Source organism: Corylus avellana, chromosome 11 (genome assembly GCF_965113065.1).
Source record: "Corylus avellana chromosome 11, dhCorAvel1.hap1.2, whole genome shotgun sequence".
In the NCBI taxonomy this organism is placed as follows: Eukaryota; Viridiplantae; Streptophyta; class Magnoliopsida; order Fagales; family Betulaceae; genus Corylus; species Corylus avellana.
This window is the reverse complement of record NC_142500.1, coordinates 15,689,775-15,716,051: the sequence shown is the minus strand read 5'-3', so window position 1 is coordinate 15,716,051 and position 26,277 is coordinate 15,689,775. Positions and strand designations below refer to the sequence as shown.

The following is a 26,277-nucleotide window of genomic DNA, read 5'->3' as shown; positions in this document are numbered from 1 at the left end:
ATTTCATTTGACTTTTTGTTATGTTTACAGGTCCAGACTTCTACATTGGTAAGACATGAAAAATATATATTACAGAAGCATATATCAAAAAACATTAAATTGTCAAAATAAAAACTCAAATATTCAAAGTGGTTTATATTTGTGCCTTTGTTGCTTATTAAGTTATTATAACATGCAAATGCAATTTCCCCTATACTGAGGGAATTGGGGTTTTTGGGCACAAAATGGTAGTTTGATAGGGTCGGACAGTAAGGTTGTTAGTTCACGGGGGCAAAGTGACAATGCATTGTAGTTGATGGGGGAAAAGGTAATTATCCCTAACATGCAAATGCAATTTCCCCTAATAAGGCCTAAGCATTTTGACATCCTATCTTGTTCGACTCAAAACATGAAATGAGGAAAAACAAGATGGGAGCGAAAGGCTCAGCAAATAATGTTTCCAATCGATTTAAAACGGTTGTTTAGAAAATCATTTAAAGCAAGAATTACAAGTTCAAATAACATATAGCTTAAAACACAAACATCTCTTGTTGAACTGGAAACATATTCCTTATTTTTTTTATTTTTTTTATTTTTTATTTTTATAAAAAAATAACTTTAGAAAAATATTTAGGTGCACTTAGCATGGCAAACATAGTGATGGCCACACGGCCCATACTTTCCTTTAACCGCAACTTCAATATGGGGCACTCCATCCTATCCTAGTACCGTACTTCTTTCTCTTAGCCAAATAATTTTTTGCACTATGGTTTCACCTTACATATGCCCACTCTTTATTTCCTAAAACTTTCCATAATCATGTAAACTTAGCATGGTTGCCAACCGGCAGCCACCCCCTCTATTTAAAAAATAATAATAATAATAATTAATTTTTAAGTTTTTTATTTTTTAATTTTTAATTTTTTATAGTTTTTTATATTTATTTATTTTTATTAAGGATGCCACATGTCATCATATTATTAGTGCTAATGTGGCACACTAATGGAATCCGTCAAGTGTGTTGATGGAATATAATTACAAGGACTAAATTGTTATTTTAGCTTACCTCAAGGACTTTTTAGTTCACTTTGATACCACATGGACTATAGAGCGATTTGTAATTTATGCCAACTACATAGATTGATTTTGCATTTATCCCTATTTATAATTTAAAGTAATTGTGCTATGTGACATGTACACTTGGCATATGACATGTAAAACAACAGCCACATGGTATAACGTAACATACCATTAATTAATTGGATAATAAGTTGACTAAGAAACTTATTTGAAATAAATAAAAAAAAAAAATTAAGGACATAATTGTTGAAATTAAAAACCTAGAAACTAAATTGAATTACATGAAAATCTGAATACAAAATTTGATTTTTCCAAAAGATTAAAAACAAACTTCTACTCTTATGTAACATGATGAAAAATGATCTCACTTTCAAAAAAAAAAGCTATGACAAAGGCACCCTCACTTAGCAATTGACAAGCTCTCGCTCTCGCTCTCCTAAGTAGATTAATAGAGTAATTCTATAAGTCTCTCTTGTATCATTCTTGTGTCCCTCCAAAAATAATGTGGCTCTTAAAATTACTATTTGATCAAAATTCAATAATAATCAATCACAAACTCAATGGTGATTTTAAGAGTCACATCATTCTTGGAGAGACACAAGAGGGACTTGTAGCACTACTCAAATTAATGTGTTCGCTTTAGAACCTCACAATAATGACAAGGGCACCCACAGGGCCACAGTTTGGACTCACTCACATAAGGACAAGGGTCTTTTTTTTTTTAATTTTTAATTTTTTTAAAAAAAGAAGCAAAATGGGTTGAAAGAATTTCTTCTAATTCTATCTATTAAACTGACACGTGTCCAAAATACAAAAATTGGGTTGAAAGACGTTCTCTAGCAATTTATTGGCCTATATGAAGAAAATCGATATATGTAAAAATTCACTTGATATTATTGAAAAGAAGTTGTTTGTAGAGTACATAAGCATCTAAGATCTTGGTGATATATGCTCACAACTTTGACATGGCATAGTCCAAGGCATCAACAAGAAAATCTGCAGATACAGAAACCAATTTAATTGTTACCATAGATTGTACTCCAAAAAACATTTAGAAGAAAATATGAATGCCAAATTGTCTGAATAGGATTTTCTCAGCTCAAAATATTTTTTCTAATTATTATCTGGTAAACATTCCTTCAAATTAATATATATAGAGGCTGATAATTCAACTAAATAGAGGTTTAAATCATTAAAACTGTCTGAGACAAAAAGGTTACCTGCATCGTCCTTGCTAAAACACATTGGCGGCTTCACTCTAAAAACATTTCCATGCAGTCCCCCTTTCCCAACTAGAACACCAAGCTCTGCAATGAGGAACCGTTAGATGATGAGTATAACAAAAGGAAATTTAAATGAGCAAAAATTAACATATATAAATCACAGCTTCACTCAATTAATTTTAGCTTGGAAGACATGTCCGATACCTCTAAGTTTCTCAAATAAAACCGCGGTTTCTGCCTTAGCAGGTGTCTTCTCATTCCTGTCAGTCACAAGTTCTAGACCCACCATTAAGCCCCTGCCCCTCACATCTCCAATGACTGAAAAAAATAGAAATGTATAAGATGAAAACTGCGTACATAAAATACCAGTCTAAAGTATAAATACCGAGTCCGAAAGGAAAGAGCCATACAGATAAACATTGACTACAGAAAGATACTGATTCTAACAGGTACAGGGTAGTACTGACTAAGGACCATGATATAAAGTAAAATATGATAAAACTCTATCTGAGTCTAATAAGAAAGTCAATATGATATTTGTGTTGGTTTTTCCGACAAAACTAAGAGCTTTTTTGTCTTTATCATTCGGAAAGTTCAATGCCACACTCTGGCTTCAATGATGGAAACAACCTTCACACATCGGCGCTCCAATGAACAACAGTTCTCCACTTACTATATATTTAGAATAGTGGTCCGTCCCTCAGGAGTTAGATTCATAACTTAATGTTATGTTCACATGGTGATATTCTATCTTTCTAAGAGTACTAACGTACTGTATGTAGTCTATGTCTAGTGAGCATACTTGACAAGATCCTGTCAGAACACCAATATCCTCATGCAATTTTCATCAGCATGATGCAGAAAAATGAATATCAAAAGTGGAAGAAATAACTTCGACTTTCTTAAGGTTTGCATTCATAGATTAATTCGGCCTGCATTAATCAAATAAAGGTACCTACATGACAGGGTTTTTCAGTACTAAGAAAAGGAGGTCTGCTTATGCATAAAAACCTAAAAGTTGGCTGCTGGATTCACATTTTGATGTAATTTGGAGGGTTAAAGAAGTACTATAAAAGGGCAACACCAATATTAGCTATCTAAATTACAAGGACAAAGATTTCCTCTCAATTTGGTTAGAGGAACTTTCTCCAACCCGGTTTATAAAATTGCCATGTGTCCCACTGTCCCTTACCATATGAGAAGCACATATTTTTTAATAATTTTACAAAACCATATGTCACATGCTCAAAGAGACGCATGACATTTTGATAGACTAGATTGGAGGAACTTCTTCCAACCCAGGTTAGAGGAAAACTTTGTCCAAATTTTACAATAGATATACCAACAAAGATGAAATAGAAAGAGATTTTAGACATGTTAGATTCAAGAGTAATTACTTTCATGTCTTTGCTGAAGAGCTCTCAAACGATCGAGCAAGTGAGAACCAACATCAGCGCAATGAGCTTGACGCTTCTCCTTGTCGATAACTCTGAGCACTGCCAGCCCCCCAGCCGAACATACAGGGTTCCCACCAAAAGTATTAAATTGAATTTTCTGGGCCAACACACTTGCTATCTCTGGGGTTGTCACCACTGCTCCCATTGGTAAACCATTGCCGATACCCTGATCGATTTATTTGAGAAATGTAATGGAATGATTGCACAAGATTATAGGACACAGAAAGTAATAGACTAAACTCGTAAGTTATTTACATATCCAAAAAAATAAATAAATCATGAGTTATTTAACTGAAAAAGGCTACTATAACCCAAAAAAGAGTAGAAGAAAAATAAAGGAAAATGGCTGATGTAACAATTTCATGATCTCTGAGTCTTTCTATAATAGATTACTATATAGGATAAATGGGTAATGACCTTTGCCATAGTAACTATATCAGGAATGACACCCTGTGTTTCAAAGCCCCAGTAATGGCTTCCTGTGCGACCAAACCCAGTTTGCACTTCATCAGCAATACAGACACCACCGGCCTTGCGTATGATGTCATAAACCAGCTTCAAGTATCCAGGGGCCAATTCAACTGCTCCTCCAACTCCCTATGGTTAATGAAAATGTTCAAACAGTTTGAATATTTTCAGTGTCCTTACCAAGGTGGTTGTAACAGCAATTTCTGACCTCATTCTAGAGCCAAAAAAAAAAAAAAAAAAAATGCAAACCTGAATTGTTTCAGCTATAAATCCAGCAACTTTTCCTGAAGTACCAAAATCAATATGATCTTGTAAATCTTTGGCATAACGATTGGCATCGGAGCCGAAAACTCCATGGTATGGATCTGGATTTACAACATGATGAATTTCACCCTGCGAAAATTTTGCACTAATTTTGAGCAGAAAAATCAGAAGAAATACCTTGCCAAATGTCCTTGATATAATATATATAAATTTAACCAAGACAGTGAGATTATACTTATAGACCAGCAAACAACAGAGCTTCAATGTGCTTTTCTACATGTTTGTAATCCCCACGTGCAAAAAATAGGGAACAGACATGGCCATTGTTACATTCAGCAAGTGCTTGATAAACAAGAGATTATCAATGATGTATTTCCTACTTCTGTAAACTCGTTGTGACTGCTTTACCAGTACCAGAACAAATTTAAAATTACAATAGGGAAAAGAACAGCTTGCAGCTTTTTGTCCAGTTACATCTAATCTTATCAAAATTTGTGGAGCAAACATATTGAGCACTGGTAGACACTTTATACATAATGCATACATGATACAACCATCTAATTTAAACTAACCTGTGGTATTGGGTATTTCCAAGTGTTCAGAGCAGTGAGTCCAAGCGTGCCAGAACTTCCCCCATGATAGGCATTCCTCAATGAGATCATACCAAGATTACCAGTGTATAGACGGGCCATCAGCATTGCTAATTCATTCGCTTCTGACCCAGAATTCACAAAATACACAACCTGCATTTTCAAAACAAGCTCTCATTGAAGCTCTCACTTTCATAAAGTACACCATCATGTTTTTTTCCCCCCTTTACCATAACATAGAAATCAATAATGTTAAAAGAGATAGTTAAGTGATTAAAATCATTGATGCTATTAGCTTAGGCTTTTAAGACAGGTAATAAATTGTCATGGTAGGCTGTTAGCAGAATAGATGGTCCTATTTAGGGGGCCGGTAATTTTTGGTATGACTCGCGAACCCAACATAAAATCATCGGGTTAGGGTTAAGAAGTTTTGTTAATTAATTAAATGAGTCGGATTAAAGTTGACCTATATAGTCTTATACCTATAGCCTCAGACGAACACAAATTGCCACCCCTAGTCCTATGTTCTATCTCCGATTTGTAATTAAAAATTTAAATATTTTAAGTCCCACTTATAAAATGGAAGTCTAAGATTGAGAGGGAGGGCTAAAAGAATAGTTTTTACCAGTTTATGCTTTGGGGATAACTCATGATTTTATATAAGTAAAACACAAATCTATAAACGAAGAACAACCTTTAGGTTTCCGGGCATTTTGGAAGCCAATGCCTCAGCATAATCAGCGATTGCATGATGTAGGTAAATGGTTGTAGCGTGCTGAAGAAGCTTGCTCTGCTCCACGATAGCTTCCAAAACCTCAGGATGGCAATGCCCACAAGACACCGTTACTATTCCAGCGAAAGCATCCAGGTAACGCCTCCCATTCTCATCGTACAAATACTGCATCTTTCCCTCCACAATATTCAGCTGCGTACACCAATTCAAGAAAAAAAAAAAAAAAAAAAAAAAACAAACAAACAATTAAATCAATTGATAAATCAAACAATTAAATCCGATCCCGAATAAATCAAACGCTTACAGGCTTCTGATAGTAGTGGAACAGAGAAGGACCCAGAAACTGCTTTCGCTTCTGGAAGACTTGATCGACCAGTGGGCCCTTGTACGGCCTCGGAGAGTGATCGAAGGGCGGGAGCTGAGGCGGAGGAGCGTCATCGCTAGCAGCAGCAACAGAAGAAGAAGAAGGAACCGTAGAGAAGGAGGAACCGCAGAGAGGAAGGGTGTTGTGGTAATTACCGAACCTTGCCTTCTTCAGTAGCTGCCTCTGCAACGCCATGGCCGATCAAATGATTGTGTGGCAGCAGAAAGGGTTGGGCGAGAGTGGTTAATCAATGAGAGGATTTTTGTTGATATATGGGGAAGGCGCAGGTGGGTTTTTGCATTTTCTGATTTCTTAATGTTATCTTGGCAATTGCAAAGGAGAAATGACCGAGAAGAAGCATGGCCCCATAGCTCTGTAGGAGTGAGCGTAGATGGAGCTGACTCAGCTTCCACACCAAACAAAGATTCCTGTGCGGCTGTGCCCAAGATTCCGAAAACGATGTCGCTACCCTTTTTTTTTTTTTTTTTTAGAAATGTTTTTAGATAAATTCCTTAATCAAATTCAAGGCAACAAAAAAATTACATCTCATATATATATTTTCAGTTTTAACAAAAAGTTTATCGCACAACAAATCATTATTAACGGAAGGTCTGAATTAATTTTTTTTGAAATATTAAGGGGTACATTACTAATTTTTAAACTTTGAGCTTCAAATTGAAAAATTCTTGAAACTTTGAGAGTAAAGTGGAATTTTTTTTTTAGAAATATTTTTAGATAAATTCCTTAATCAAGGCATCAAAAAAGATTACATCTCATATATATATTTTCAGTTTTAACAACAAAGTTTATCGAGTAGGCACAACAAATCATTCTGTTGATTTTTCGTCCGAAATTTATTGTACATTTTCAATAAACTTAGGCGGTTAAAACTTAATATATATAAACTTAATATATATATATATATATATATATATATATATATATATATATATATATATATATATATATTTGAGGTGTAATGTGTGTTTTGGCGCATTAACTCAAGGATTAATCTTAAATTTTTTTTTATTTTTTTTTTTAATTCAAAAAGTGTAGAAGGAAAATGTGACCATAATATTATCTATCAGCCAGAAACTATTGATAGTAATAGTTAGATGGTAGAAAACGCAAGTGCTCTCAAAAGTCTGATTACTTGAACGAGTCTTTCCACGATGAAGATATGAAGAAAACCTAATATGACCGGCACTAATTGACATTTGAAAATAACGTATGTGGCTACTTTGATTACATTTATGCTGTTATACACTGCAATTACGGAAACCTCCATGAGTTTTTGGCTTTTTATTTTTTATTATTTTGAAAAATAAAAAACAAATCTTTGAGGTTTCATGCTATTTATTTATTTATTTAAAAGAAATGAGTATTGAAAGGCAAAATAGGAAGTTCAGCAAAATTGGTTGAAAAGTATGTGCAAATGCAATGAAAGTGGCGGCTATATTCCATTATGCGAAGAGAATTTTAGTACGAAACATTCTGCCCATAGGCCCTACCTTCACCTGTAAACATCCCATTGGGATCTTCTGCAAATTGGAAATTTATTGCAAATTGCAATTGCTTTCCCCTCCAATTGGGTACCTATAGAACCTACGAATTAAGGGTTTTTTTTTCAGATTTTCTAAAATATGAAATGATTGTAACTTTAATATCTGAGCTTTTCATTACATTTAATAATTCAAATAAATGCAAGAGTTTGTGTGTTATTAAGACAAGTAATTTTAGTTTTCAACATGCTAAACCCACTTGCTTCGATAACACACAAATCTCTGCATTTATTTGAACTGTTAGATGTAATGGATGACTCAGATTTTAAAATTTTAAAATCTCATATTTGAAAAAATTTGAGGAAATCTCAATCCTAGAACCTATTTATCAGGAGAAGTACTAGAGAGCCAAACAAATGAATCAAGAAAAATTTTCAAACCGACATCGCAAGGTTTTTTAAATGAGAAGTGCTAGAGAGTCAAACAAATGAACCCGAAAAAATTTCCAAACTGATGTGGCAATGATTTTTAAATTAAAAAATACAATTTTCTCTCCTTTATTTGTCACTCACGGTTTGCCACGTCAGTTTAAAAATTTTTCTAAGTTCATTTGTTTGACCCCTTAGCACTCTTCTTTTTAAATTAAAAAAAAAAAAATGCAATTATGTCTTTATTCTCTGCCACTCACGGCCTGTCACGTCAGTTTAAAATTTTTTCTGATTTCATTTGTTTAGTTCTCTAACAGTTCTCACTTATAAGATGAATGAGGAGTTGGGAACTTTTTGAAAATAATAATGCTATTTTTTTTTTTTCGTTTGTCGCAATTCATAATTTTTCCCGTTCAATCTTGATCTTTAACTCTTCGGTGGATATCAATTGGAAACACTGCACAAAGAAGAAAACAAAACAGGAGTTAATTTGGAATGTTCTAAAGAGGCAGTGGTAGACACGAAAGTCATTACATCATTCATAATATTCAAAAGGAATCGTACAAAACCTCTTCAGCAACTTTTGGGTATTTTTAGTGGTATGTAATCTTTTGATCTAAAATGACCCACTAGAATTCCAAAACGTCACAAATGTGTTCTATAATTTCATTTCATTTCATAATATTTCCATTAACGTCACAATCAGAGTGGTGGCTGATCAATATTTTATTTTCTCAATTAATAGACCACCACTAGGAGCACCTAATTAAGCATTTGTTTGTTTGTTTGCTGCTTTTTTTTTTTTTTTTTGGTCATTTTACAATCATCAATAATGGGGTTTTGTTAGCAATAACACTTTTTGTGATTAACAATTTTCATAATCACTCAAAGCCAAGCAGTGAAAAATCCAAAGTCTCAAACTGCAACAAGAAAATATCAGGAAACCAAGAAGAAAATTATGCATAAAGAGAGCACTCAGAAGATAAGGTGTCACAGATGAATGATGCTCAGCAAAGAGATCAAAACCAAGCCTCAACAATATAAATGATAAGTATGACAATATCATAACTGGCCTTCCTTCACAGATACAGTTTACTTGAGTTAATGAAACCAAAAGGAAATTTTCATAATTTTCTACTAAAAGTGATCTCACCGGAGTAGCTACCATCCCAATGAATATGACTGGCACATATATTTCATCAATGTAATTTCCCTGGCTCATCACTCAAGTTATTGGATGCAAGCAAAGCAAGGTCTAAGAATGACTTTTTGCTCCATTAGGAGTACTTCGCATGCACGCCTGTAAGTTGTATAATATAGTCTCTACCAATCTATAAAAAAGATCACACTGTTTAACATAGAATAGCCGAACTGGACATCAGTGCTAAAGTAAAGGTATTGTATAGTCAAAAAGCCTTTCGCAGCATAAGATAAAGCAGGGTGCAATGAGGCTAACTATTTCTTTCCATTAGAACGCAACCGGTTTAACAAAACAAGTTTCTATTACTATTCTCAAGGGATGAATCCCTGGTGTTTGCTTCATAGTGATTTTGTCTTACAACAAGGCCAAGACACTTTGGTAATCATGAGTAGCCTTTATAAGAATCAATACAGACAAATATATATATATATATATATATATATATATATATATATATATATATATATATATATATATAATTTCTGGACTCTTTACATCATGACAATGAAAGGCTACAATCAAATGCATGCATGATTACCATCTATTTTCTTCAATTCCTTACGTTTTTTTTTTCTTTTCCTCTTAATAATCAACACGCAAAACCTATTTTAAGTTTATCGGCGTTTCAATTTTAATTCATACAAGAGTAATATAACAACACCATCTCCTGTGTCAATAGTAAGTATATACCAGATTTCATATACTTCACAGGTTGACTCGAGCATAAAGATGTCTCAATAAACGCCATACAGTCGTTGGAAATATCCCGTGTCAAAACAGTTGCATTGCATCTTCAAGATACAGCGACCCAGCACGAGCAATGACATAACGTTCTTATGGCCACGAGAACAGCAACATGTTCATTTCAAAAGCAACCTCTGATGCCCATGATGCATAACTCCAATGGAAAGTCATATCAGTAGGGGGCCAAAAGCTTTATAGATTAACATATATATAAGGAAAGCAACACCTGCTTTCTACATCGAGCATCAACTTTTGGGATGCTACATACATGAAATTTTTGCCCACTTCACCATCAAATTCTTTTTCTTTTTAAATCCCATCCTTTTTTGCCTACCAATAATCATGACAAGAGCAGGAACCATCCTTGAAATGGTGAAAACGAGTAGAGTCTCTCACAATAATTTATCTGCCCACAAGCTTGGAGATAAATTTTATGGCGGAATGACAATCATTACACACTCTAAGGTTCTTCATGATTCTCAATGTAGTGTTCTCTGGAGTACTTAATAGCCAAAATGCAATCGCAAGTTTTTCACTGTGATGTCTAAGCATCCTGTTCCTTTACCTCTTGCTCAAGGTCGTGAAGTACTAATTTAGTATCAGGAATGAAACCCATCTTTTTTTTATCTCCTTTTAGATCTTTTCCATCATATTGTATATGGCATCTTTCTGTGGGTGAAGCCCATCTTCGACCCCAAAGACATGGACTTTGTTCTGTACCTGAAGCCAACTGAGTCCTTGATCTTTCTTTACTCCTCTATCTTTCATTGATTTTCTAATTTCAGCAGCATCCTTCCATCTCCCACAAGCTGAATATAAGTTAGCCAGGGATGAGTAGGCCCCACTATTGCCAGGCTCAAGAAGAAGCAATCTTTTTGCCGCAACTTTTGCTAGCTCCACCTTTTTATGAACCTTACAAGAAGCTAAAAGTGAATCCCAAGATATGACATCTGGTTCAACAGGCATACCTTTTATGAAATCATGTGCTTCTTGTAGCAATCCAGCACGCTCAAACAGGTCAATCATGCATGCATAATGGCTTAAGGTGGGTTCAATTTTATGTAGATCTTGCATCAAATGATAATATCTTCGACCTTGTTCCACCAATCCCACATGTGTACAGGCAGAGAGCACACCAACATAAGTTATATGGTCATGCTTAATACCAATTGCCAGCATCTCTTCAAAAAGTTCTATGGCTTCTTCTCCATGACCATGCTGAGCCAAAGCAATAATCATGGACGTCAAAGAGACAGTATCTCGATTATTCCGTATTAGATCGAATACTTGCTTTGCATTGTTAAGGCTTCCAGCTTTGGCATACATGGAAATTAGAGCATTACTCACAGAAACAGATGATGCTTCCCATGATCTTATGGAACTTGAGAGAATTTGTTTGCCATAATACAAAGAAGCCAAGCTTGAACTGACACTTAACATGACTGCTTGAGTGTGGCTGTTTGGCTTGGGGTCTTCTTTAACTATTGATCTGAAAAGCTCCAAAACTTCATTATTCAAGCCGTTCTACACATAACCTACAATCATAGTTGTCCATGTAACCACATCGCGGTCCCTTAATGAGTCAAATATCTGTCTGGCCGGGTTCATATCCCCAAGCTTGATGTAGCCATTCAACTGACGTAGCGGGAGACTAAGGTAACTCATCAAAGAGTAGCGTCTTTGATTCTGCAAGGAGAAACGCCTTCATCTTCTACCCAAAAAGATAAAAACAAGCCCGCAGGCTAAAAGAAAGATAAAACTCCGCAGAGTATTTGAGAGAGAATTCTCTAATTTGATAATAATTCAATGAGTTGATTTTTACATAATAAGCAAGCCTATTTATAGAAAAGAAATACTTGTACAGAAAGTAAACCTACTTCTAGTAGAGAAAGTAAACCTACTTCTAGTAGAGAAAGTAAATCTAATCCTAGTAGGAAAGTAAACATAATCCTATAGTAATAGTAAACCTAATCCTAATAAGGAAAGGAAAATAATTAAAGCACATCTAACCCTATTAAAGAAAGGAAATAAAGTCCTAATAAAATAAAAATAAATCCTAATATAAAATTGACAATCTTTCCTTTTATACTTCCATTGTCAGAGAATGGATAAAATTCTGATCAGGCGGCGCTGCTCCGATATTATTTTTGATATTTTCTTTATTTTTGTTTTTACTGAAAATAAAGGTAAATATCGTCCTACATCACCAACAAGGCTGTAAAAGCTAAAACATTGAGGGCCGAAGACACTCCACAATCTTTCTTGCAATTTCAACCCCACTGGACTTGGCATACATTGAAACCAAAGCATTAGCAACTATCCCAGAGGTATCAAACTCAGTTCTAATGATATAGGCATGGATTTGTTTCAGAGGATTGAACTTCTCAAGATTGTGGCAGGCCGACAAAACACTTGCCAATGTGAACTTATTAGGCTTTAATGAAGAATTCTTCAACATGTTTGAGAAGATTTCCAGCGCTTCAACATCAAAACCATGCCTATTGTAACATGCAACCATTGAATTCCATGAAACTACATCTCGTTTTGCCATCTGTTTGAATTGGCCAAGAGTCAGGCCAACCCCGACCAGACTCCATATGCAATGAAAACATAACATTCCATGATGATGTGTTCTTCAATATCATTCTATCAAAAACAAATTTTTCTGTTATTGAATCACCACACTTAACATACATGTTTAGCATGGAATTTGCCACGGAAATACAACTACCAAGCCCATGTTTAATGACGAATGAGTGAACCTTCCTACCAATATCCAAAGCTTCAATTACAGCACATGAAGCAAGAACATTAGTATTGGTGTACTGAGTCGGTGAAATTCTATTTCCAATCATTTCTACAAATATCTTAATCGCATTTTCAAAATGACCAGTCTCATTATATCCCACTATCATACTAATCCACGAAACTGAGTCATGGTCAGGAATTTCCTCAAATACACGACGTGCTTTATCTAACCTTCCCTGTTTTGCATATGCCAAAAGTATTGTATTCCAAGAGAATGTGTTTTTCGCGGTCATATCATCAAATATGTGGTGAGCATCGGAAGTAGACCCAACTTTTGCATAGAAGGTCATGAGATTATTCATCAAGAACACGCCAAGATGAATCCCGGCTTTGATTATGCGAGCATGAATTAACTTTCTGGCAAATGGGTCTTTGGACTTGAGGCTTGTCTAGAGGAGATACGAGTACAAATCCGTAGAAGAGGTGGGAGAGGGTGAGCTCAGGGCCTCCATTAAAGACTACAATAATAAAACAATAAATTAGAATTAGACTCCGTAGTTTTTGTTTTTATTTTGTGTCTTTTGATTAGCAAACCTATTTACGTTTTCCCTGCACAGATTCTGAAACTCCTTGCACAACCCGACGACGTGGCGGAGATGTCAAGGGTCATGGCTTGCTTGCTAATACCCTTGCACTTTAGCTTTGTGTTTCAGTTCCCATTGCAGAGATCCAGTCACCCAGGCGTAGGTCGCCGTGACCCATTGCTAATTTTTGAGTGAACCTAGTTTCAGACTATCAATTAGAAGGACTAGTTTCATACATCTTTTGCTAATTACATAAAGCGGTGCTTAACAGACCCAATATTGTACTTTAGCAGCAGCAACAGAACAGTTGCATTGCATCTTCAAGATACAGCGACCCAACACAAGAAATGACATAACATTCTCATGGCCACGAGAACAGCAACATGTTCATTCCAAAATCATCCTCGGATGCCCATGATGCAGAACAAAAATGGAAAGTCATATCAATAGGGGGCCAAAAGCTTTACAAAATAACATATAAGGAAAGCTACACCTACTTTTTACATCGATCATCAACATTTTGGATGCTACATACGTGAAATTTTTGCTCACTTCACCATTAGATTCTTTTTCCTTTTAAATCCCATCATTTTTTGGCTACCAATAATCTTGACAAGAGCAGGAACCATCATTGAAATGGTGAAAACGAGTAGAGTCACTCACAATAATTTCTCTGCCCACAAGCTTGGAGATGAATTTTATGGCAAAATGACAATCATTACATACTCTAAGGTTCTTCATGATTCTCAATGTAGTGTTCTCTAGAGTACTTAATAGCCCAAATGCAATCGCAAGTTTTTCACTGTGATGTCTAAGCATCTGTTCCTTTACCTCTTGCTTAAGGTCGTGCAATACTGATTTAGTATCAGGAATGAAACCCATCTTTTTTTATCTACTTCCAGATCCTTTCCATCATATTGTATATGGCATCTTTCTGTGGGTGAAGCCCATCTTTGACCCCAAAGACAAGGACTTTGTTCTATACCTGAAGACAATTGAATCCTTTATCTTACTTTACTCCTCTATCTTTCATTGATTTTCAAATTTTAGCTGCAGCATCCTTCGATCTCCCACAAGCTGAATATAAGTTAGTCAGAAATGAGTACGCCCCACTATTGCAAGGCTCAAGAAGAAGCAATCTTTCTGCCACAACTTTTGCTAGCTCCACCTTTTTATGAACTTTACAAGAAGTTAAAAGTGAACCCCAAGATATGACATCTGGTTCAACATGCATACTTTTATGAAATCATGTGCTTCTTGTAGCAATCCAGCACGCCCAAATAGGTCAATCATGCATGCATAATGGCTTAAGGTGGATTCAATTTTATGTAGATCTTGCATCAAATGATAATATCTCCGACCCTGTTCCACCAATCCCACATATGTAAAGGCAGAGAGCACACCAACATAAGTTATATGGCCAGGCTTAATACCAACTGCCAGCATCTCTTCAAAAAGTTCTAGGGCTTCTTCTACATGACCATGTTGAGCCAAAGCACTAATCATGGACATCTAAGAAGCACCGTCCGTATTAGATTGAATACCTTCGTTGCATTGTTAAGGCTTTCAGCTTTGGCATACGTGGTAAGTAGAGCATTAGTCACAGAAACAGATGATGCTTCCCATGATCTTATGGCACTTGAATGAATTTGTTTGCCATGTTACAAAGAAGCCAAGCTTGAACTGACACTTAACATGGGTGCTTGAGTGTGGTTGTTTGGCTTGGGGTCTTCTTTAACCATTGATCTGAAAAGCTCCAAAACTTCATTATTCAAGCCATCCTACACATAACCTACAATCATAGTTGTCCATGCATCCACATTGCGGTCCCTTAATGAGTCAAATATCGGTCTGGCCGGGTTTATATCCCCAAGCTTGTTGTAGCCATCCAACAGGGCCAAATACCCGCTTTGCTCCACAATCTTTCTTGGAATTTCAACCCCACCGGACTTGGCATACATTGAAACCAAAGCATTCACAACTGCCCCAGAGGTATCAAACTTAGTTCTAATGATGTAGGCATGGATTCGTTTACCTGGATTGAACTTCTCAAGATTGTTGCAGGCCGACAAAGCACTTGCCAATGTGAACTTATCAAGCTTTAATGAAGAATCCTTCAACATGTTTGAGAAGATTTCCAGCGCTTCAACATCAAAACCATGCCTATTGTAACATGCAACCATTGAATTCCATTAAACTACATATCGTTCTGCCATCTGTTTGAATTGGCCAAGAGGCAAGTCAACCCGACCAGACTCCATATGCAATGAAAACATAACATTCCATGATGACGTGTTCTTCAATCTCATTCTATCAAAAACAAATTTTTCTGTTATTGAATCACCACACTTAACATACATGTTTAGCGTGGAATTTGCCACGGGAATACAACTACCAAGCCCATGTTTAATGACGAATGAGTGAACCTTCCTACCAATATCCAAAGCTTCAATTGCAGCACATGAAGCAAGAACATTAGTATTGGTGTACTGAGTCGGTGAAATTCTACTTCCAATCATTTCTACAAACATCTTAATCGCATTTTCAAAATGACCAATCTCATTATATCCCACTATCATACTAATCTACGAAACTGACTCATGGTCAGGAATTTCCTCAAATACACGACGTGCTTTATCTAACCTTCCTTGTTTTGCATATGCCAAAAATATTGTATTCCAAGAGAATGTGTTCTTCACGGTCATGTCATCAAATACGAGGTGTGCATCGGAAGTAGACCCAACTTTTGCATAGAAGGTCATGAGATTATTCATCAAGAACACGCCAAGATGAAGCTCGGCTTTGATTATGCGAGCATGAATTAACTTTCCGGCTAATGGGTCTTTGGACTTGAGGCTTGTCTGGAGGAGATACGTGTACAAATCCGTAGAAGAGGTGGGAGAGGGTGAGCTCAGGGCCTCCATTAAAGACTACAATAATAAAACAATAAATTAGAATTAGACTCCTTAGTTTTTGTTTTTATTTTGTGTCTTTTGATTAGTAAACCTATTTACGTTTTCGCTGCTCAGATTCTGAAACTCCTTGCACAACCCGACGATGTGGCGGAGATGTCAGGGGTCATGGCTTGCTTGCTAATACCCTTGCACTTTAGCTTTGCGTTTCAGTTCCCATTGCAGAGATCCAATCACCGAGGCGTAGGTCGCAGTGACCCATTACTAATTTTTGAGAGAACCTAGTTTCAGACTATCAATTAGAAGGACTGGTTTCATACATCTTTTTCTAATTACATAAAGCGGTGCTTAACAGACCCAATATTGTACTTTAGCAGCAGCAACAGAACAGTTGCATTGCATCTTCAAGATACAGCGACCGAGTACGAGCAATGACATAACGTTCTCATGGCCACGAGAACAACAACATGTTCATTCCAAAATCATCCTCTGATGCCCATGATGCAGAACTAAAATGGAAAGTCATATCAGTAGGGGGCTAAAAGCTTTTACAGAATGACATATAAGGAAAGCTACACCTGCTTTTTACATCGATCATCAACATTTTGGATGCTACATACGTGAAATTTTTGCTCACTTCACCATTAGATTCTTTTTCCTTTTAAATCCGATCCTTTTTTGGCTATCAATAATCTTGATAAGAGCATGAACCATCGTTGAAATGGTGAAAACGAGTAGAGTCACTCACAATACTTTCTCTGCCCACAAGCTTGGAGATAAATTTTATGGCAGAATGACAATCATTACATACTCTAAGGTTCTTCATGATTCTCAATGTAGTGTTCTCTAGAGTACTTAATAGCCCAAATGCAATCGCAAGTTTTTCACTGTGATGTCTAAGCCTTTGTTCCTTTACCTCTTGCTCAAGGTCGTGCAATACTGATTTAGTATCAGGAATGAAACCCATCTTTTTTATCTACTTCCAGATCCTTTCCATCATATTGTATATGGCATCTTTCTGTGGGTGAAGCCCATCTTTGACCCCAAAGACATGGACTTTGTTCTGTACCTGAAGCCAATTGAATCCTTGATCTTACTTTACTCCTCTATCTTTCATTGATTTTCAAATTTCAGCAGCAGCATCCTTCAATCTCCCACAAGCTGAATATAAGTTAGTCAGAAATAAGTATGCCCCACTATTGCAAGGCTCAAGAAGAAGCAATCTTTTTGCCTCAACTTTTGCTAGCTCCACCTTTTTATGAACTTTACAAGAAGTTAAAAGTGAACCCCAAGATATGACATCTGGTTCAACATGCATACTTTTATGAAATCATGTGCTTCTTGTAGCAATCCAGCACGCCCAAATAGGTCAATCATGCATGCATAATGGCTTAAGGTGGATTCAATTTTATGTAGATCTTGCATCAAATGATAATATCTCCGACCCTGTTCCACCAATCCCACATATGTAAAGGTAGAGAGCACACCAACATAAGTTATGTGGCCAGGCTTAATACCAACTGCCAGCATCTCTTCAAAAAGTTCTATGACTTCTTCTACATGACCATGCTGAGCCAAAGCACTAATCATGGACGTCTAAGAGACAGTATCTCGACTCTTCCGAATTAGATCGAATACCTGCTTTGCATTGTTAAGGCTTCCAGGTTTGACATACGTGGTAATTAGAGCATTTCTCATAGAAACAGATGATGCTTCCCATGATCTTATGGCACTTGAATGAATTTGTTTGCCATGGTACAAAGAAGCCAAGCTTGAACTGACACTTAACATGGGTGCTTGAGTGTGGTTGTTTGGTTGGGGTCTTCTTTAACCATTGATCTGAAAAGCTCCAAAACTTCATTATTCATGCCATTCTACACATAATCTACAATCATAGTTGTCCATGCATCCACATCGCGGTCCCTTAATGAGTCAAATATCTGTCTAGCCGGGTTTATATCCCCAAGCTTGATGTAGCCATCCAACAGGGCTGTAAAAAGCTATAACATTGAGGGTTAAATACCCGCTTTGCTCCACAATCTTTCTTGCAATTTCAACCCCACCGGACTTGGCATACATTGAAACCAAAGCATTCGCAACTGCCCCAGAGGTATCAAACTTTGTTCTAATGATGTAGGCATGGATTCGTTTACCTGGATTGAACTTCTCAAGATTGTTGCAGGCCGACAAAGCACTTGCCAATGTGAACTTATCAGGCTTTAATGAAGAATCCTTCAACATGTTTGAGAAGATTTCCAGTGCTTTAACATCAAAACCATTCCTATTGTAACATGCAACCATTGAATTCCATGAAACTACATCTTGTTCTGCCATCTGTTTGAATTGGCCAAGAGGCAAGTCAACCCGACCAGACTCCATATGCAATGAAAACATAACATTCCATGATGACGTGTTCTTCAATCTCATTCTATCAAAAACAAATTTTTCTGTTATTGAATCACCACACTTAACATAAATTTTTAGCGTGGAATTTGCCACGAGAATACAACTACCAAGCCCATGTTTAATGACGAATGAGTGAACCTTCCTACCAATATCCAAAGCTTCAATTGAAGCACATGAAGCAAGAACATTAGTATTGGTGTACTGAGTCGGTGAAATTGTACTTCCAATCATTTCTACAAACATCTTAATCACATTTTCAAAATGACCAATCTCATTATATCCCACTATCATACTAATCCATGAGACTGAGTCATGGTCAGGAATATCCTCAAATACACGACGTGCTTTATCTAACCTTCCCTGTTTTGCATATGCCGAATGTATTGTATTCCAAGAGAATGTGTTCTTCGTGGTCATGTCATCAAATACACGGTGAGCATCGGAAGTAGACCCAACTTTTGCATAGAAGTTCATGAGATTATTCATCAAGAACACGCCAAGATGAAGCCCGACTTTGATTATCCAAGCATGAATTAACTTTCCGGCAAACAAGTCTTTGGACTTGAGTCTTGTCTGGGGGAGATACACGTACAAATCTGAAGAAGAGTTGGGAGCGGGTGGACTCAAGGCCTCCATTACAGACTAGAATAATAAAACAATAAATTAGAAATAAAAATGAAGGGAACTTTACCCTCCAAAGTTTGGGGCGATTTGCAATTTGACCTCCAAAGTTTTAATTTTGGCAATCCACTCCCTAAAGTTCCAAATTTTTGCAATTCGACCAATGTCATCCCAAAATTCCCATATTGCCCATAATTTTTATTTTTTATAAAAATAAAAATTAAAAAGAAAAACAAATTTGGGGGGGTGCAAAAATGGCCAGATGGCCAATTTTTTTTTTTTTTTTTTTTTAATTTGTAATATAAAATAAAAAAATAAAAAAATTAGGGGCAATATGAGATGTTTTCGATACAATTGGTCAAATTGTAAAAAATTGAAACTTTGGGGGGGGGGGGGTGGATTGTTAAAATTGAAACTTTGGAGGTCGAATTGCAAATCACCCCAAACTTTGGGGGGTAAAGTATAATTTTCCCTAAAAATGAATATCATTGATCTTTGACATCTCCGCTAACTTGAATTATTTAAGTAACTTAAATAGGATACATGTCACAATTTTATTGGTTTCGATGTGTCACACTATTAGAATCTATTAAGTCGGTGGACAAATTTTGGCTGTAAGGAGTAAATTATTCGTTTAACATACTTTAGGGACTTCTGAATTTATTTTGATACCACATAGAACTAATTATAAATTAGGTAAACCACAAAGATTGATTTTATATTTTTGACCTTTTTTTTTTTGCTGATTGCGAGAGAAACATCCTTGAAGTTTAGGTTTAGGACCATAGGTTTAGTAGTTTAACGGTTTTTTTTTTTTTTTTTTTTTTTTTTTTTTTTTTTTCCAATTGTAAAAATTTATTATTTTTATTATTATTATTATTATTATTATTATTATAATAATAAAAAAAGTTCAATTCTCATAATCATTCAAAGCCAAGCAGTGAAAACTCAAAAGTCTCAAACTGCAACAAGAAAATATCAGGAAACCAAGAAAAAAATTAGGGGAAACTTCACTAAAGACCTCCGAACTTCCACCCGTTTTGAAATACCCTCCCTAAACTTCAAAATCTCTCAATTTAGTCCCCTTAACTTTCAATTGCTCTCAAAATATCCATGATTTTTGTTTTGTTTTTTTTTTTTTAAAAAAAAAACGTTTTAGAAGTTGAAATTTTATACAAAAGTCAAGGGTATAAACGTCATGTAACATTTAAAATTTGACGGAGAGGTCCAAATTGAGAGCTATTGAAAGTTTAGGGGACTAAATTGAGAGATTTTGAAGTTTATGGGGAATATTTCAAAACAGGTGGAAGTTCGGGGGTCTTTAGTGAAGTTTCTCCAAAAAATTATGCATAAAGAAAGCACTCAGAAGATACGATGTCACAGACGCATGATGCTCAACAAAGAGAAAACCAAGCCTCAACTATATAAGTGATAAATATGAAAATATCATAATTGGGATTCCTTTACAAATACATTTTACTTAAGTTAATGAAACCGAAAGGAAAATTTCATAATTTTCTACTATAATTAATCTTACCGGTGTAGCTACCATCCCAATGAATATGACTATTGCATCTTTCATTTAAAGGCCTGAAACACAATAACAGAACAAAATCAAACAAATAATAACGCTAAGAAATTAACATATACGAGTTAAGGGGCTTGAATGTGTAACATTCAGTGTTTATCCATTAGAACGCAACGAGTTTAACAAAACAAGTTTCTATTACTATTCTCAAGGGATGAATCCCTGGTGTCTGCTTCTGACGTAGCGGAAGATTGAGGTAACTAATCAAAGAGCAGCGTCTTTGATTTTGCAAGGAGAAGCGTCTTCGTCTTCTACCTAAAAAGATAAAAACAAGTCTGCTGGCTAAAAGAATGATAAAACTCCGCAGAGTATTTGAGAGAGAATTCTCTGATTTGATAATAATTTCATGAGTTGAGTTTTACATAATAAGCTAGCCTATTTATAGAAGAGAAATCCTTGGAGAAAAAGTAAATCTACTTCTAGTAGAGAAAGTAAATCTAATCTTAGTAGGAAAGTAAACATAATTTTAATAGGAAAAGTAAATATACTCCTAGTAGGGAAAGGATAAATAGTAAACTATTTATTCTTGGGGGTGGGGACACACAAGTCCTACATCAGTCTCCCCTTCTTGAAAAGAACTCATCCTCGAGGTAAGTTCTGACTCCTCTGGTGGAAAATATTCAAAAATTTCTGCCACATTGAATGTTGAGGATATCGCCATTTCTTCTGGAAGATCGATGACATATGCATTGTCGTTAATCCTTTTTAGTACTTTGCATGGACCATACTTCTTATTCCTCAACTTTTCAGAAGTACCCAGTCGGCAGTTGCCCCTTGCGTAGATACACCATCACAAGATCTAATTCTTGAAAATCTTCAATCGCTGACCCTTGCCTGCTGCCGTCTTGTACTGAGCATAGGATTCTTCTAGATGCTGACGAACTCCCTCTTGGGTAGCTTTCACCCGTTTTACTAAATGCTCCGCTGCCACACTTGCACCTGGTAGCTTAGGTAAAGCTGCAAGATCTACTGCAAGTCTCGTAGTTCTCCCATAGACGACTTCAAATGGTGCCTTCCCAGTAGATCGATTCACCATGTTATTGTAGGCAAACTCAGCTTGAGCTAAAGCCAGGTCCCACTGCTTTGGTTTGTCACCTGCAATACATCGAAGTAAATTACCTAGAGTTCGATTAACAACTTCTGTCTGCCCGTCCGTCTGCAGATGGCTCGTGCTACTAAAGTTCAATGCTGTGTCAAACCCCCTCCATAATGTTCACTAAAAGTGAGACAAGAACTTGGTGTCTCGGTCAGAAGTGATAGACTTTGGGACTCCATGCAATTGAACCACCTCTCGGAAGAATAGATTGGCCACTTGAACAGCATCAGATGTTTTCTTGCAAGTAACAAAGTGAGCCATTTTGGAAAATCTATTCACAATTACCATTATAGAATCTGCTCCTCGTTGGGTTCTCTGGAGACCCGATACAAAATCCATGGATACATCTTCCCATGGTGCTTCTGGTATTGGTGGAGGCATGTATAATCCCGTATTTTGGGTTTGCCCCTTGGCGACCTGACAAGTCTGGCATCGTTAAACAAAATTACCTACTTCTTTCTTCAGTTGCGGCCAGTAATACCGCTCCTCTACCAGAGCAATAGTCTTGTGTCTTCCCAGATGACCACGCAAACCTCCAGCATGTGATTCTCGGATTATTTGTTCTCGTAAGGAACTCCTCGGAATGCATAGCCGATTCCCACGAAATAAATACCCCTCCTGAATATGTATCTTAGAAATTGGTTGCCCCACCTTGCAATGCTTCCAGGTTTCACCAAAATCTTCATCTTCCTCATATAACTCCTTTAGGCACTCGAATCCAGTCACTTTAGCTTTCATGGTAATCAGCAGGGTAGCTCAGCGGCTTAAAGCGTCAGCTACACGATTCAGTTTTCCCAACTTATGCTTGAGAGAAAAGTGAACTGTTGGATGTAAGAAACCCACCGAGCATGCATCTGATTTAGATTCTTTTAACTATTTATGAACTTTAATGCTTGATGGTCGGTATAGAGGACAAACTCGCGTTGGATCAGGTGTTCCCACACCTTGAGGGCTCTCAAGACAACATAAAGCTCCAACTCATATGTTGACCACTTCTGTCTTGCTTCTCTGAGCTTTTCACTAAAAAATTCTACGGGCTTCCCTTCTTGAGATAACATAGCTCCTATCCCGACGATTGATGCATCACATCCAACTTCAAACAGCTTGTCAAAGTCAAGTAAGGCAAATACAGGTGTTGTGCATAGCTTTTCTTTGATGATTGAGAAACTTCACACTGCTTCGTCACCCCAATTGAATTTTCCTTTCTTCATATACTAGGTGATCGATGCTACAATACTGCTGAAATTCCGAATGAACCTTCTATAGAAAGTTGCTAGCCCATGGAAACTTCTTACTTCGCCCACTGACTTGGGCATGGGCCATTCTCGAATTGCTTTCACCTTCTCTTCATCCACTCGGATTCCATCGGCACCGACTACAAATCCGAGGAAGAGTAACTGATCCATCATGAAACTACACTTCTTTGAGTTGATAAACAACTTATTTTCACGGAGGACCTCCAACACTTTCCTCACGTGATCCATGTGATCCACCGAGTTACGACTATAGATAAGAATATCATCAAAATAGACAACGACAAATTTTTCGATAAATGGTTTCAGTACCTGATTCATGAGTCACATGAAAGTGCTTGGTGCATTCGAAAGGCCGAAAGGCATCACCATCCACTCATAAAGCCCCTCTTTAGTCTTGAACGCAGTTTTCCATTCATCTGTCGGTCGTATACGGATTTGGTGATATCCACTCCTCAAGTCAATCTTCAAAAAAATCTTAGCCCCAGATAGCATATCAAACATGTCACCTATTCAGGGAATAGGAAACCGATACGTGACCGTGATCTTGTTTATTGCCCGGCTATCCACGCACATTCGCCAACTCCCATCTATCTTCGGTACAAGTAGGGATGGTACTGCTCATGGACTTATACTCTCTCGCAAATGTCTCTTTTGAATTAACCCCTCTACCTACTCTTGCAAAATAACATTCTCTTTTGGGCTCATTTGATAATGTGGCAAGTTCGGGAGACTTGCTCTCGGCACTAAGTCAATATAGTGCTGGATATCTCTCATGGGAGGCAGTCCTTCGTGCATCTCTTCAGGCATGATGTCTTGGAATTCTTCTAACATCGGTTGCATTATCTTGAGAATTTCTTGTGAGACGAAGCCCGGGGTTCCCTCGGTCACCAATGCTATAATGTCTCGGGCCTCCTTAACTTCTTCTATAAATTATGATCCAGTGGATAGGAGGACCGGCTTTCTCTTGGAATGAGTAGAATTTTTGACTTCTTATAAGGGTCGAAATGTTATCTTCCGACCATCCCAAAAGATAGTGTAGACATTGGCTCTTCCTTGCTGCTGGGCATCCACGTCAAACTGCCACGGTCTTCCCAGGATTAAGTGGCATGCATCCATCTCCACAACATCACACAAAATAGAATCCGAGTAATGCTTATCGATCAAAAATGTGAAACGACATCTCTCGGTTACTAGTGTCTTGGTTCCCCGCTTGATCCATCTGATCTTATATGGAGCTGGGTGCTTCTCAGTTTTCAAACCCAACTTTGAAACCATCTCCTTAGACACTACGTTCTCCTCGCTACCACCATCAATAATCATATCACATACCCTCTGGTTGACCATGAGGCGAGTACGAAAAATCTTGTGCCTTTGAGATTGATCCTCTTGCCTTGGGGTCAAAAGTAAACGTTGAATTACTAAGGATCGAAAAAGTGGGATTCCTTCATCAGCGTCAGCCAACTCCTCTTCCTCATACTCGGGTGTATCAATATCTCCATTCTCGGACCCTTCCTCTGGCTCGGGTTCGATCAAGTTTACCATCTGCCTCCGGGGACATTGATGCGACCTATGTCTCGGTTGGTTGCATTTGAAACACTTGTCTAGATCGGGCCGTGCGTATGGATTGTTGGCTGATTGTCTCGGGGTGCTTGAACTGCTACTGGCTCCTTTTCCCGTGGAAGTCATTGGTTGACTTGGTGTGACTGTCGGGACTAGAGGTTGCTTTCCCTGACCCTGTGTTGGTCTCATCGAATCGCTTGGGTTTCGCTCCCAGGTTGGTGCTCTAGGCCTCTCTAGTTGCTTCTTTGCTCGGGTTGCCAAACTAACTGCCTCATTCAAAGTAAAGACATGATGCATAAAAACCTTATCTTGTATTGCCACACGCAGTCCACCAATAAACCTTGCAACTTGTTGATCCTCTGTCTCCATGAGATCATTCTGAGCAGATAAGCGATAGAAATCATCAATATACGCCTGGATGGTCCGACCTCCTTGTCGACACTCTTGGTATTGTTGGAATAGCCGTTGCTCAAAGTCTGGTGGTAAACTCGAGGACAAGTAAACTCTTGGAGAAGTTTGTCACTGTTGCGTTGATTGGCCATGATCAGGATAAAGCCTGCTCTAATACCAACTGACGTAGTGGAAGGCTAACGTAACTAATCAAAGAGCAGCGTCTTTGATTCTGCAAGGAGAAGCGTCTTTGTCTTCTACCGAAAAGATAAAAACAAGCATGCAGGCTAAAAGAATGATAAAACTCTGCAGAGTATTTGAGAGAGAATTCTCTGATTTGATAATAATTCAATGAGTTGATTTTTACATAATAAGCAAGCCTATTTATAGAAAAGAAATACTTGTAGAGAAAGTAATCCTACTTCTAGTAGAGAAAGTAAATCTAATCATAGTAAAGAAAGTAAATCTAATCCTAGTAGGAAAGTAAACATAATCCTATAGTAATAGTAAACCTAATCCTAATAAGGAAAGGAACATAATTAAAGCACATCTAACCCTATTAAAGAAAGGAAATAAAGTCCTAATAAAATAAAAATAAATTCTAATATAAAATTAACAATCAGTGGGAATCCTGACAATCTTTCCTTTTGTACTTCTATTGTCTGAAAATGGATAAAATTCTGATCAAGTAGCGCTACTCCGATATTATTTTTGATATTTTCTTTATTTTCGTTTTTACTGAAAATAAAGGTAAATATCGTCCTACATCAATACCTGGGACATAGGGTCAATTCCTACTTCCGTCTTGTACTGGCAAGTTGAGGAAGTGTTTCCACCTATTTTGTAAGTAATATAGCCATTTGATAATTGATATGAACAAAAAGAAAACTTATCGAATGTGATTAATCCCATTTAGGATTTCCTAGGCATAAATGCCAACAAATCTGTGGTTGGTCCTCAAGCACTGAAGCTTGGCAGATGGCAACCTCCAATTCTTGTCCATATAATCGAGTATAGAAATTATGAGCTTTTGGGGCCATCATCTACTTTTATATATTTATTTATTTATTTTTATCTTCTTGT

At 36.9% G+C, this 26,277-nt stretch overlaps 2 protein-coding genes and 3 pseudogenes across 2 annotated transcripts; all 5 read right to left on the bottom strand.

The window, feature by feature from the left end:
* Positions 1-1,931: 1,931 nt before the first annotated feature.
* LOC132165676 (alanine--glyoxylate aminotransferase 2 homolog 1, mitochondrial) lies at positions 1,932-6,587 on the bottom strand. The gene is made up of 9 exons (XM_059576334.2): positions 6,099-6,587; positions 5,756-5,986; positions 5,044-5,214; positions 4,457-4,600; positions 4,157-4,336; positions 3,680-3,905; positions 2,487-2,600; positions 2,280-2,366; positions 1,932-2,055 (listed from the first exon to the last, which is right to left on the bottom strand). The coding sequence occupies exons 1-9, from the start codon at positions 6,351-6,353 to the stop codon at positions 2,012-2,014; spliced, it is 1,452 nt and encodes a 483-aa protein (XP_059432317.1). The 5' UTR covers positions 6,354-6,587; the 3' UTR covers positions 1,932-2,011.
* Positions 6,588-10,363: 3,776 nt separating this feature from the next.
* Positions 10,364-13,293, bottom strand: LOC132165675 (pentatricopeptide repeat-containing protein At2g22070-like; annotated as a pseudogene).
* A 669-nt stretch (positions 13,294-13,962) lies between these two features.
* On the bottom strand, positions 13,963-16,289 carry LOC148583155 (pentatricopeptide repeat-containing protein At2g22070 pseudogene; annotated as a pseudogene).
* Positions 16,290-16,962: 673 nt separating this feature from the next.
* LOC148583154 (pentatricopeptide repeat-containing protein At2g22070 pseudogene) lies at positions 16,963-19,319 on the bottom strand (annotated as a pseudogene).
* Positions 19,320-22,857: 3,538 nt separating this feature from the next.
* On the bottom strand, positions 22,858-25,173 carry LOC148583153 (uncharacterized). Its single transcript, XM_088511591.1, has 4 exons — positions 24,264-25,173; positions 23,611-23,750; positions 23,284-23,553; positions 22,858-23,091 (listed from the first exon to the last, which is right to left on the bottom strand). The coding sequence occupies exons 1-4, from the start codon at positions 25,171-25,173 to the stop codon at positions 22,858-22,860; spliced, it is 1,554 nt and encodes a 517-aa protein (XP_088367717.1).
* Between the last annotated feature and the right edge of the window lie 1,104 nt (positions 25,174-26,277).

Coding starts and splice junctions, on each gene's coding strand:
- LOC148583153 (XM_088511591.1), bottom strand. CDS start 25,173: ATGGAGACAGAGGATCAACAAGTTGCAAGGTTTATTGGTGGACTGCGT. Junction 23,751..24,263: donor CTACACTATCTTTTGGGATG/GTCGGAAGATAA, acceptor TTCCCTGAATAG/GTGACATGTTTGATATGCTA. Junction 23,092..23,283: donor TGCCCAAGTCAGTGGGCGAA/GTAAGAAGTTTC, acceptor GACTTTGACAAG/CTGTTTGAAGTTGGATGTGA.
- LOC132165676 (XM_059576334.2), bottom strand. CDS start 6,353: ATGGCGTTGCAGAGGCAGCTACTGAAGAAGGCAAGGTTCGGTAATTAC. Junction 4,601..5,043: donor GGAAATACCCAATACCACAG/GTTAGTTTAAAT, acceptor AAATTTTCGCAG/GGTGAAATTCATCATGTTGT. Junction 2,367..2,486: donor TTTATTTGAGAAACTTAGAG/GTATCGGACATG, acceptor TCCTCATTGCAG/AGCTTGGTGTTCTAGTTGGG.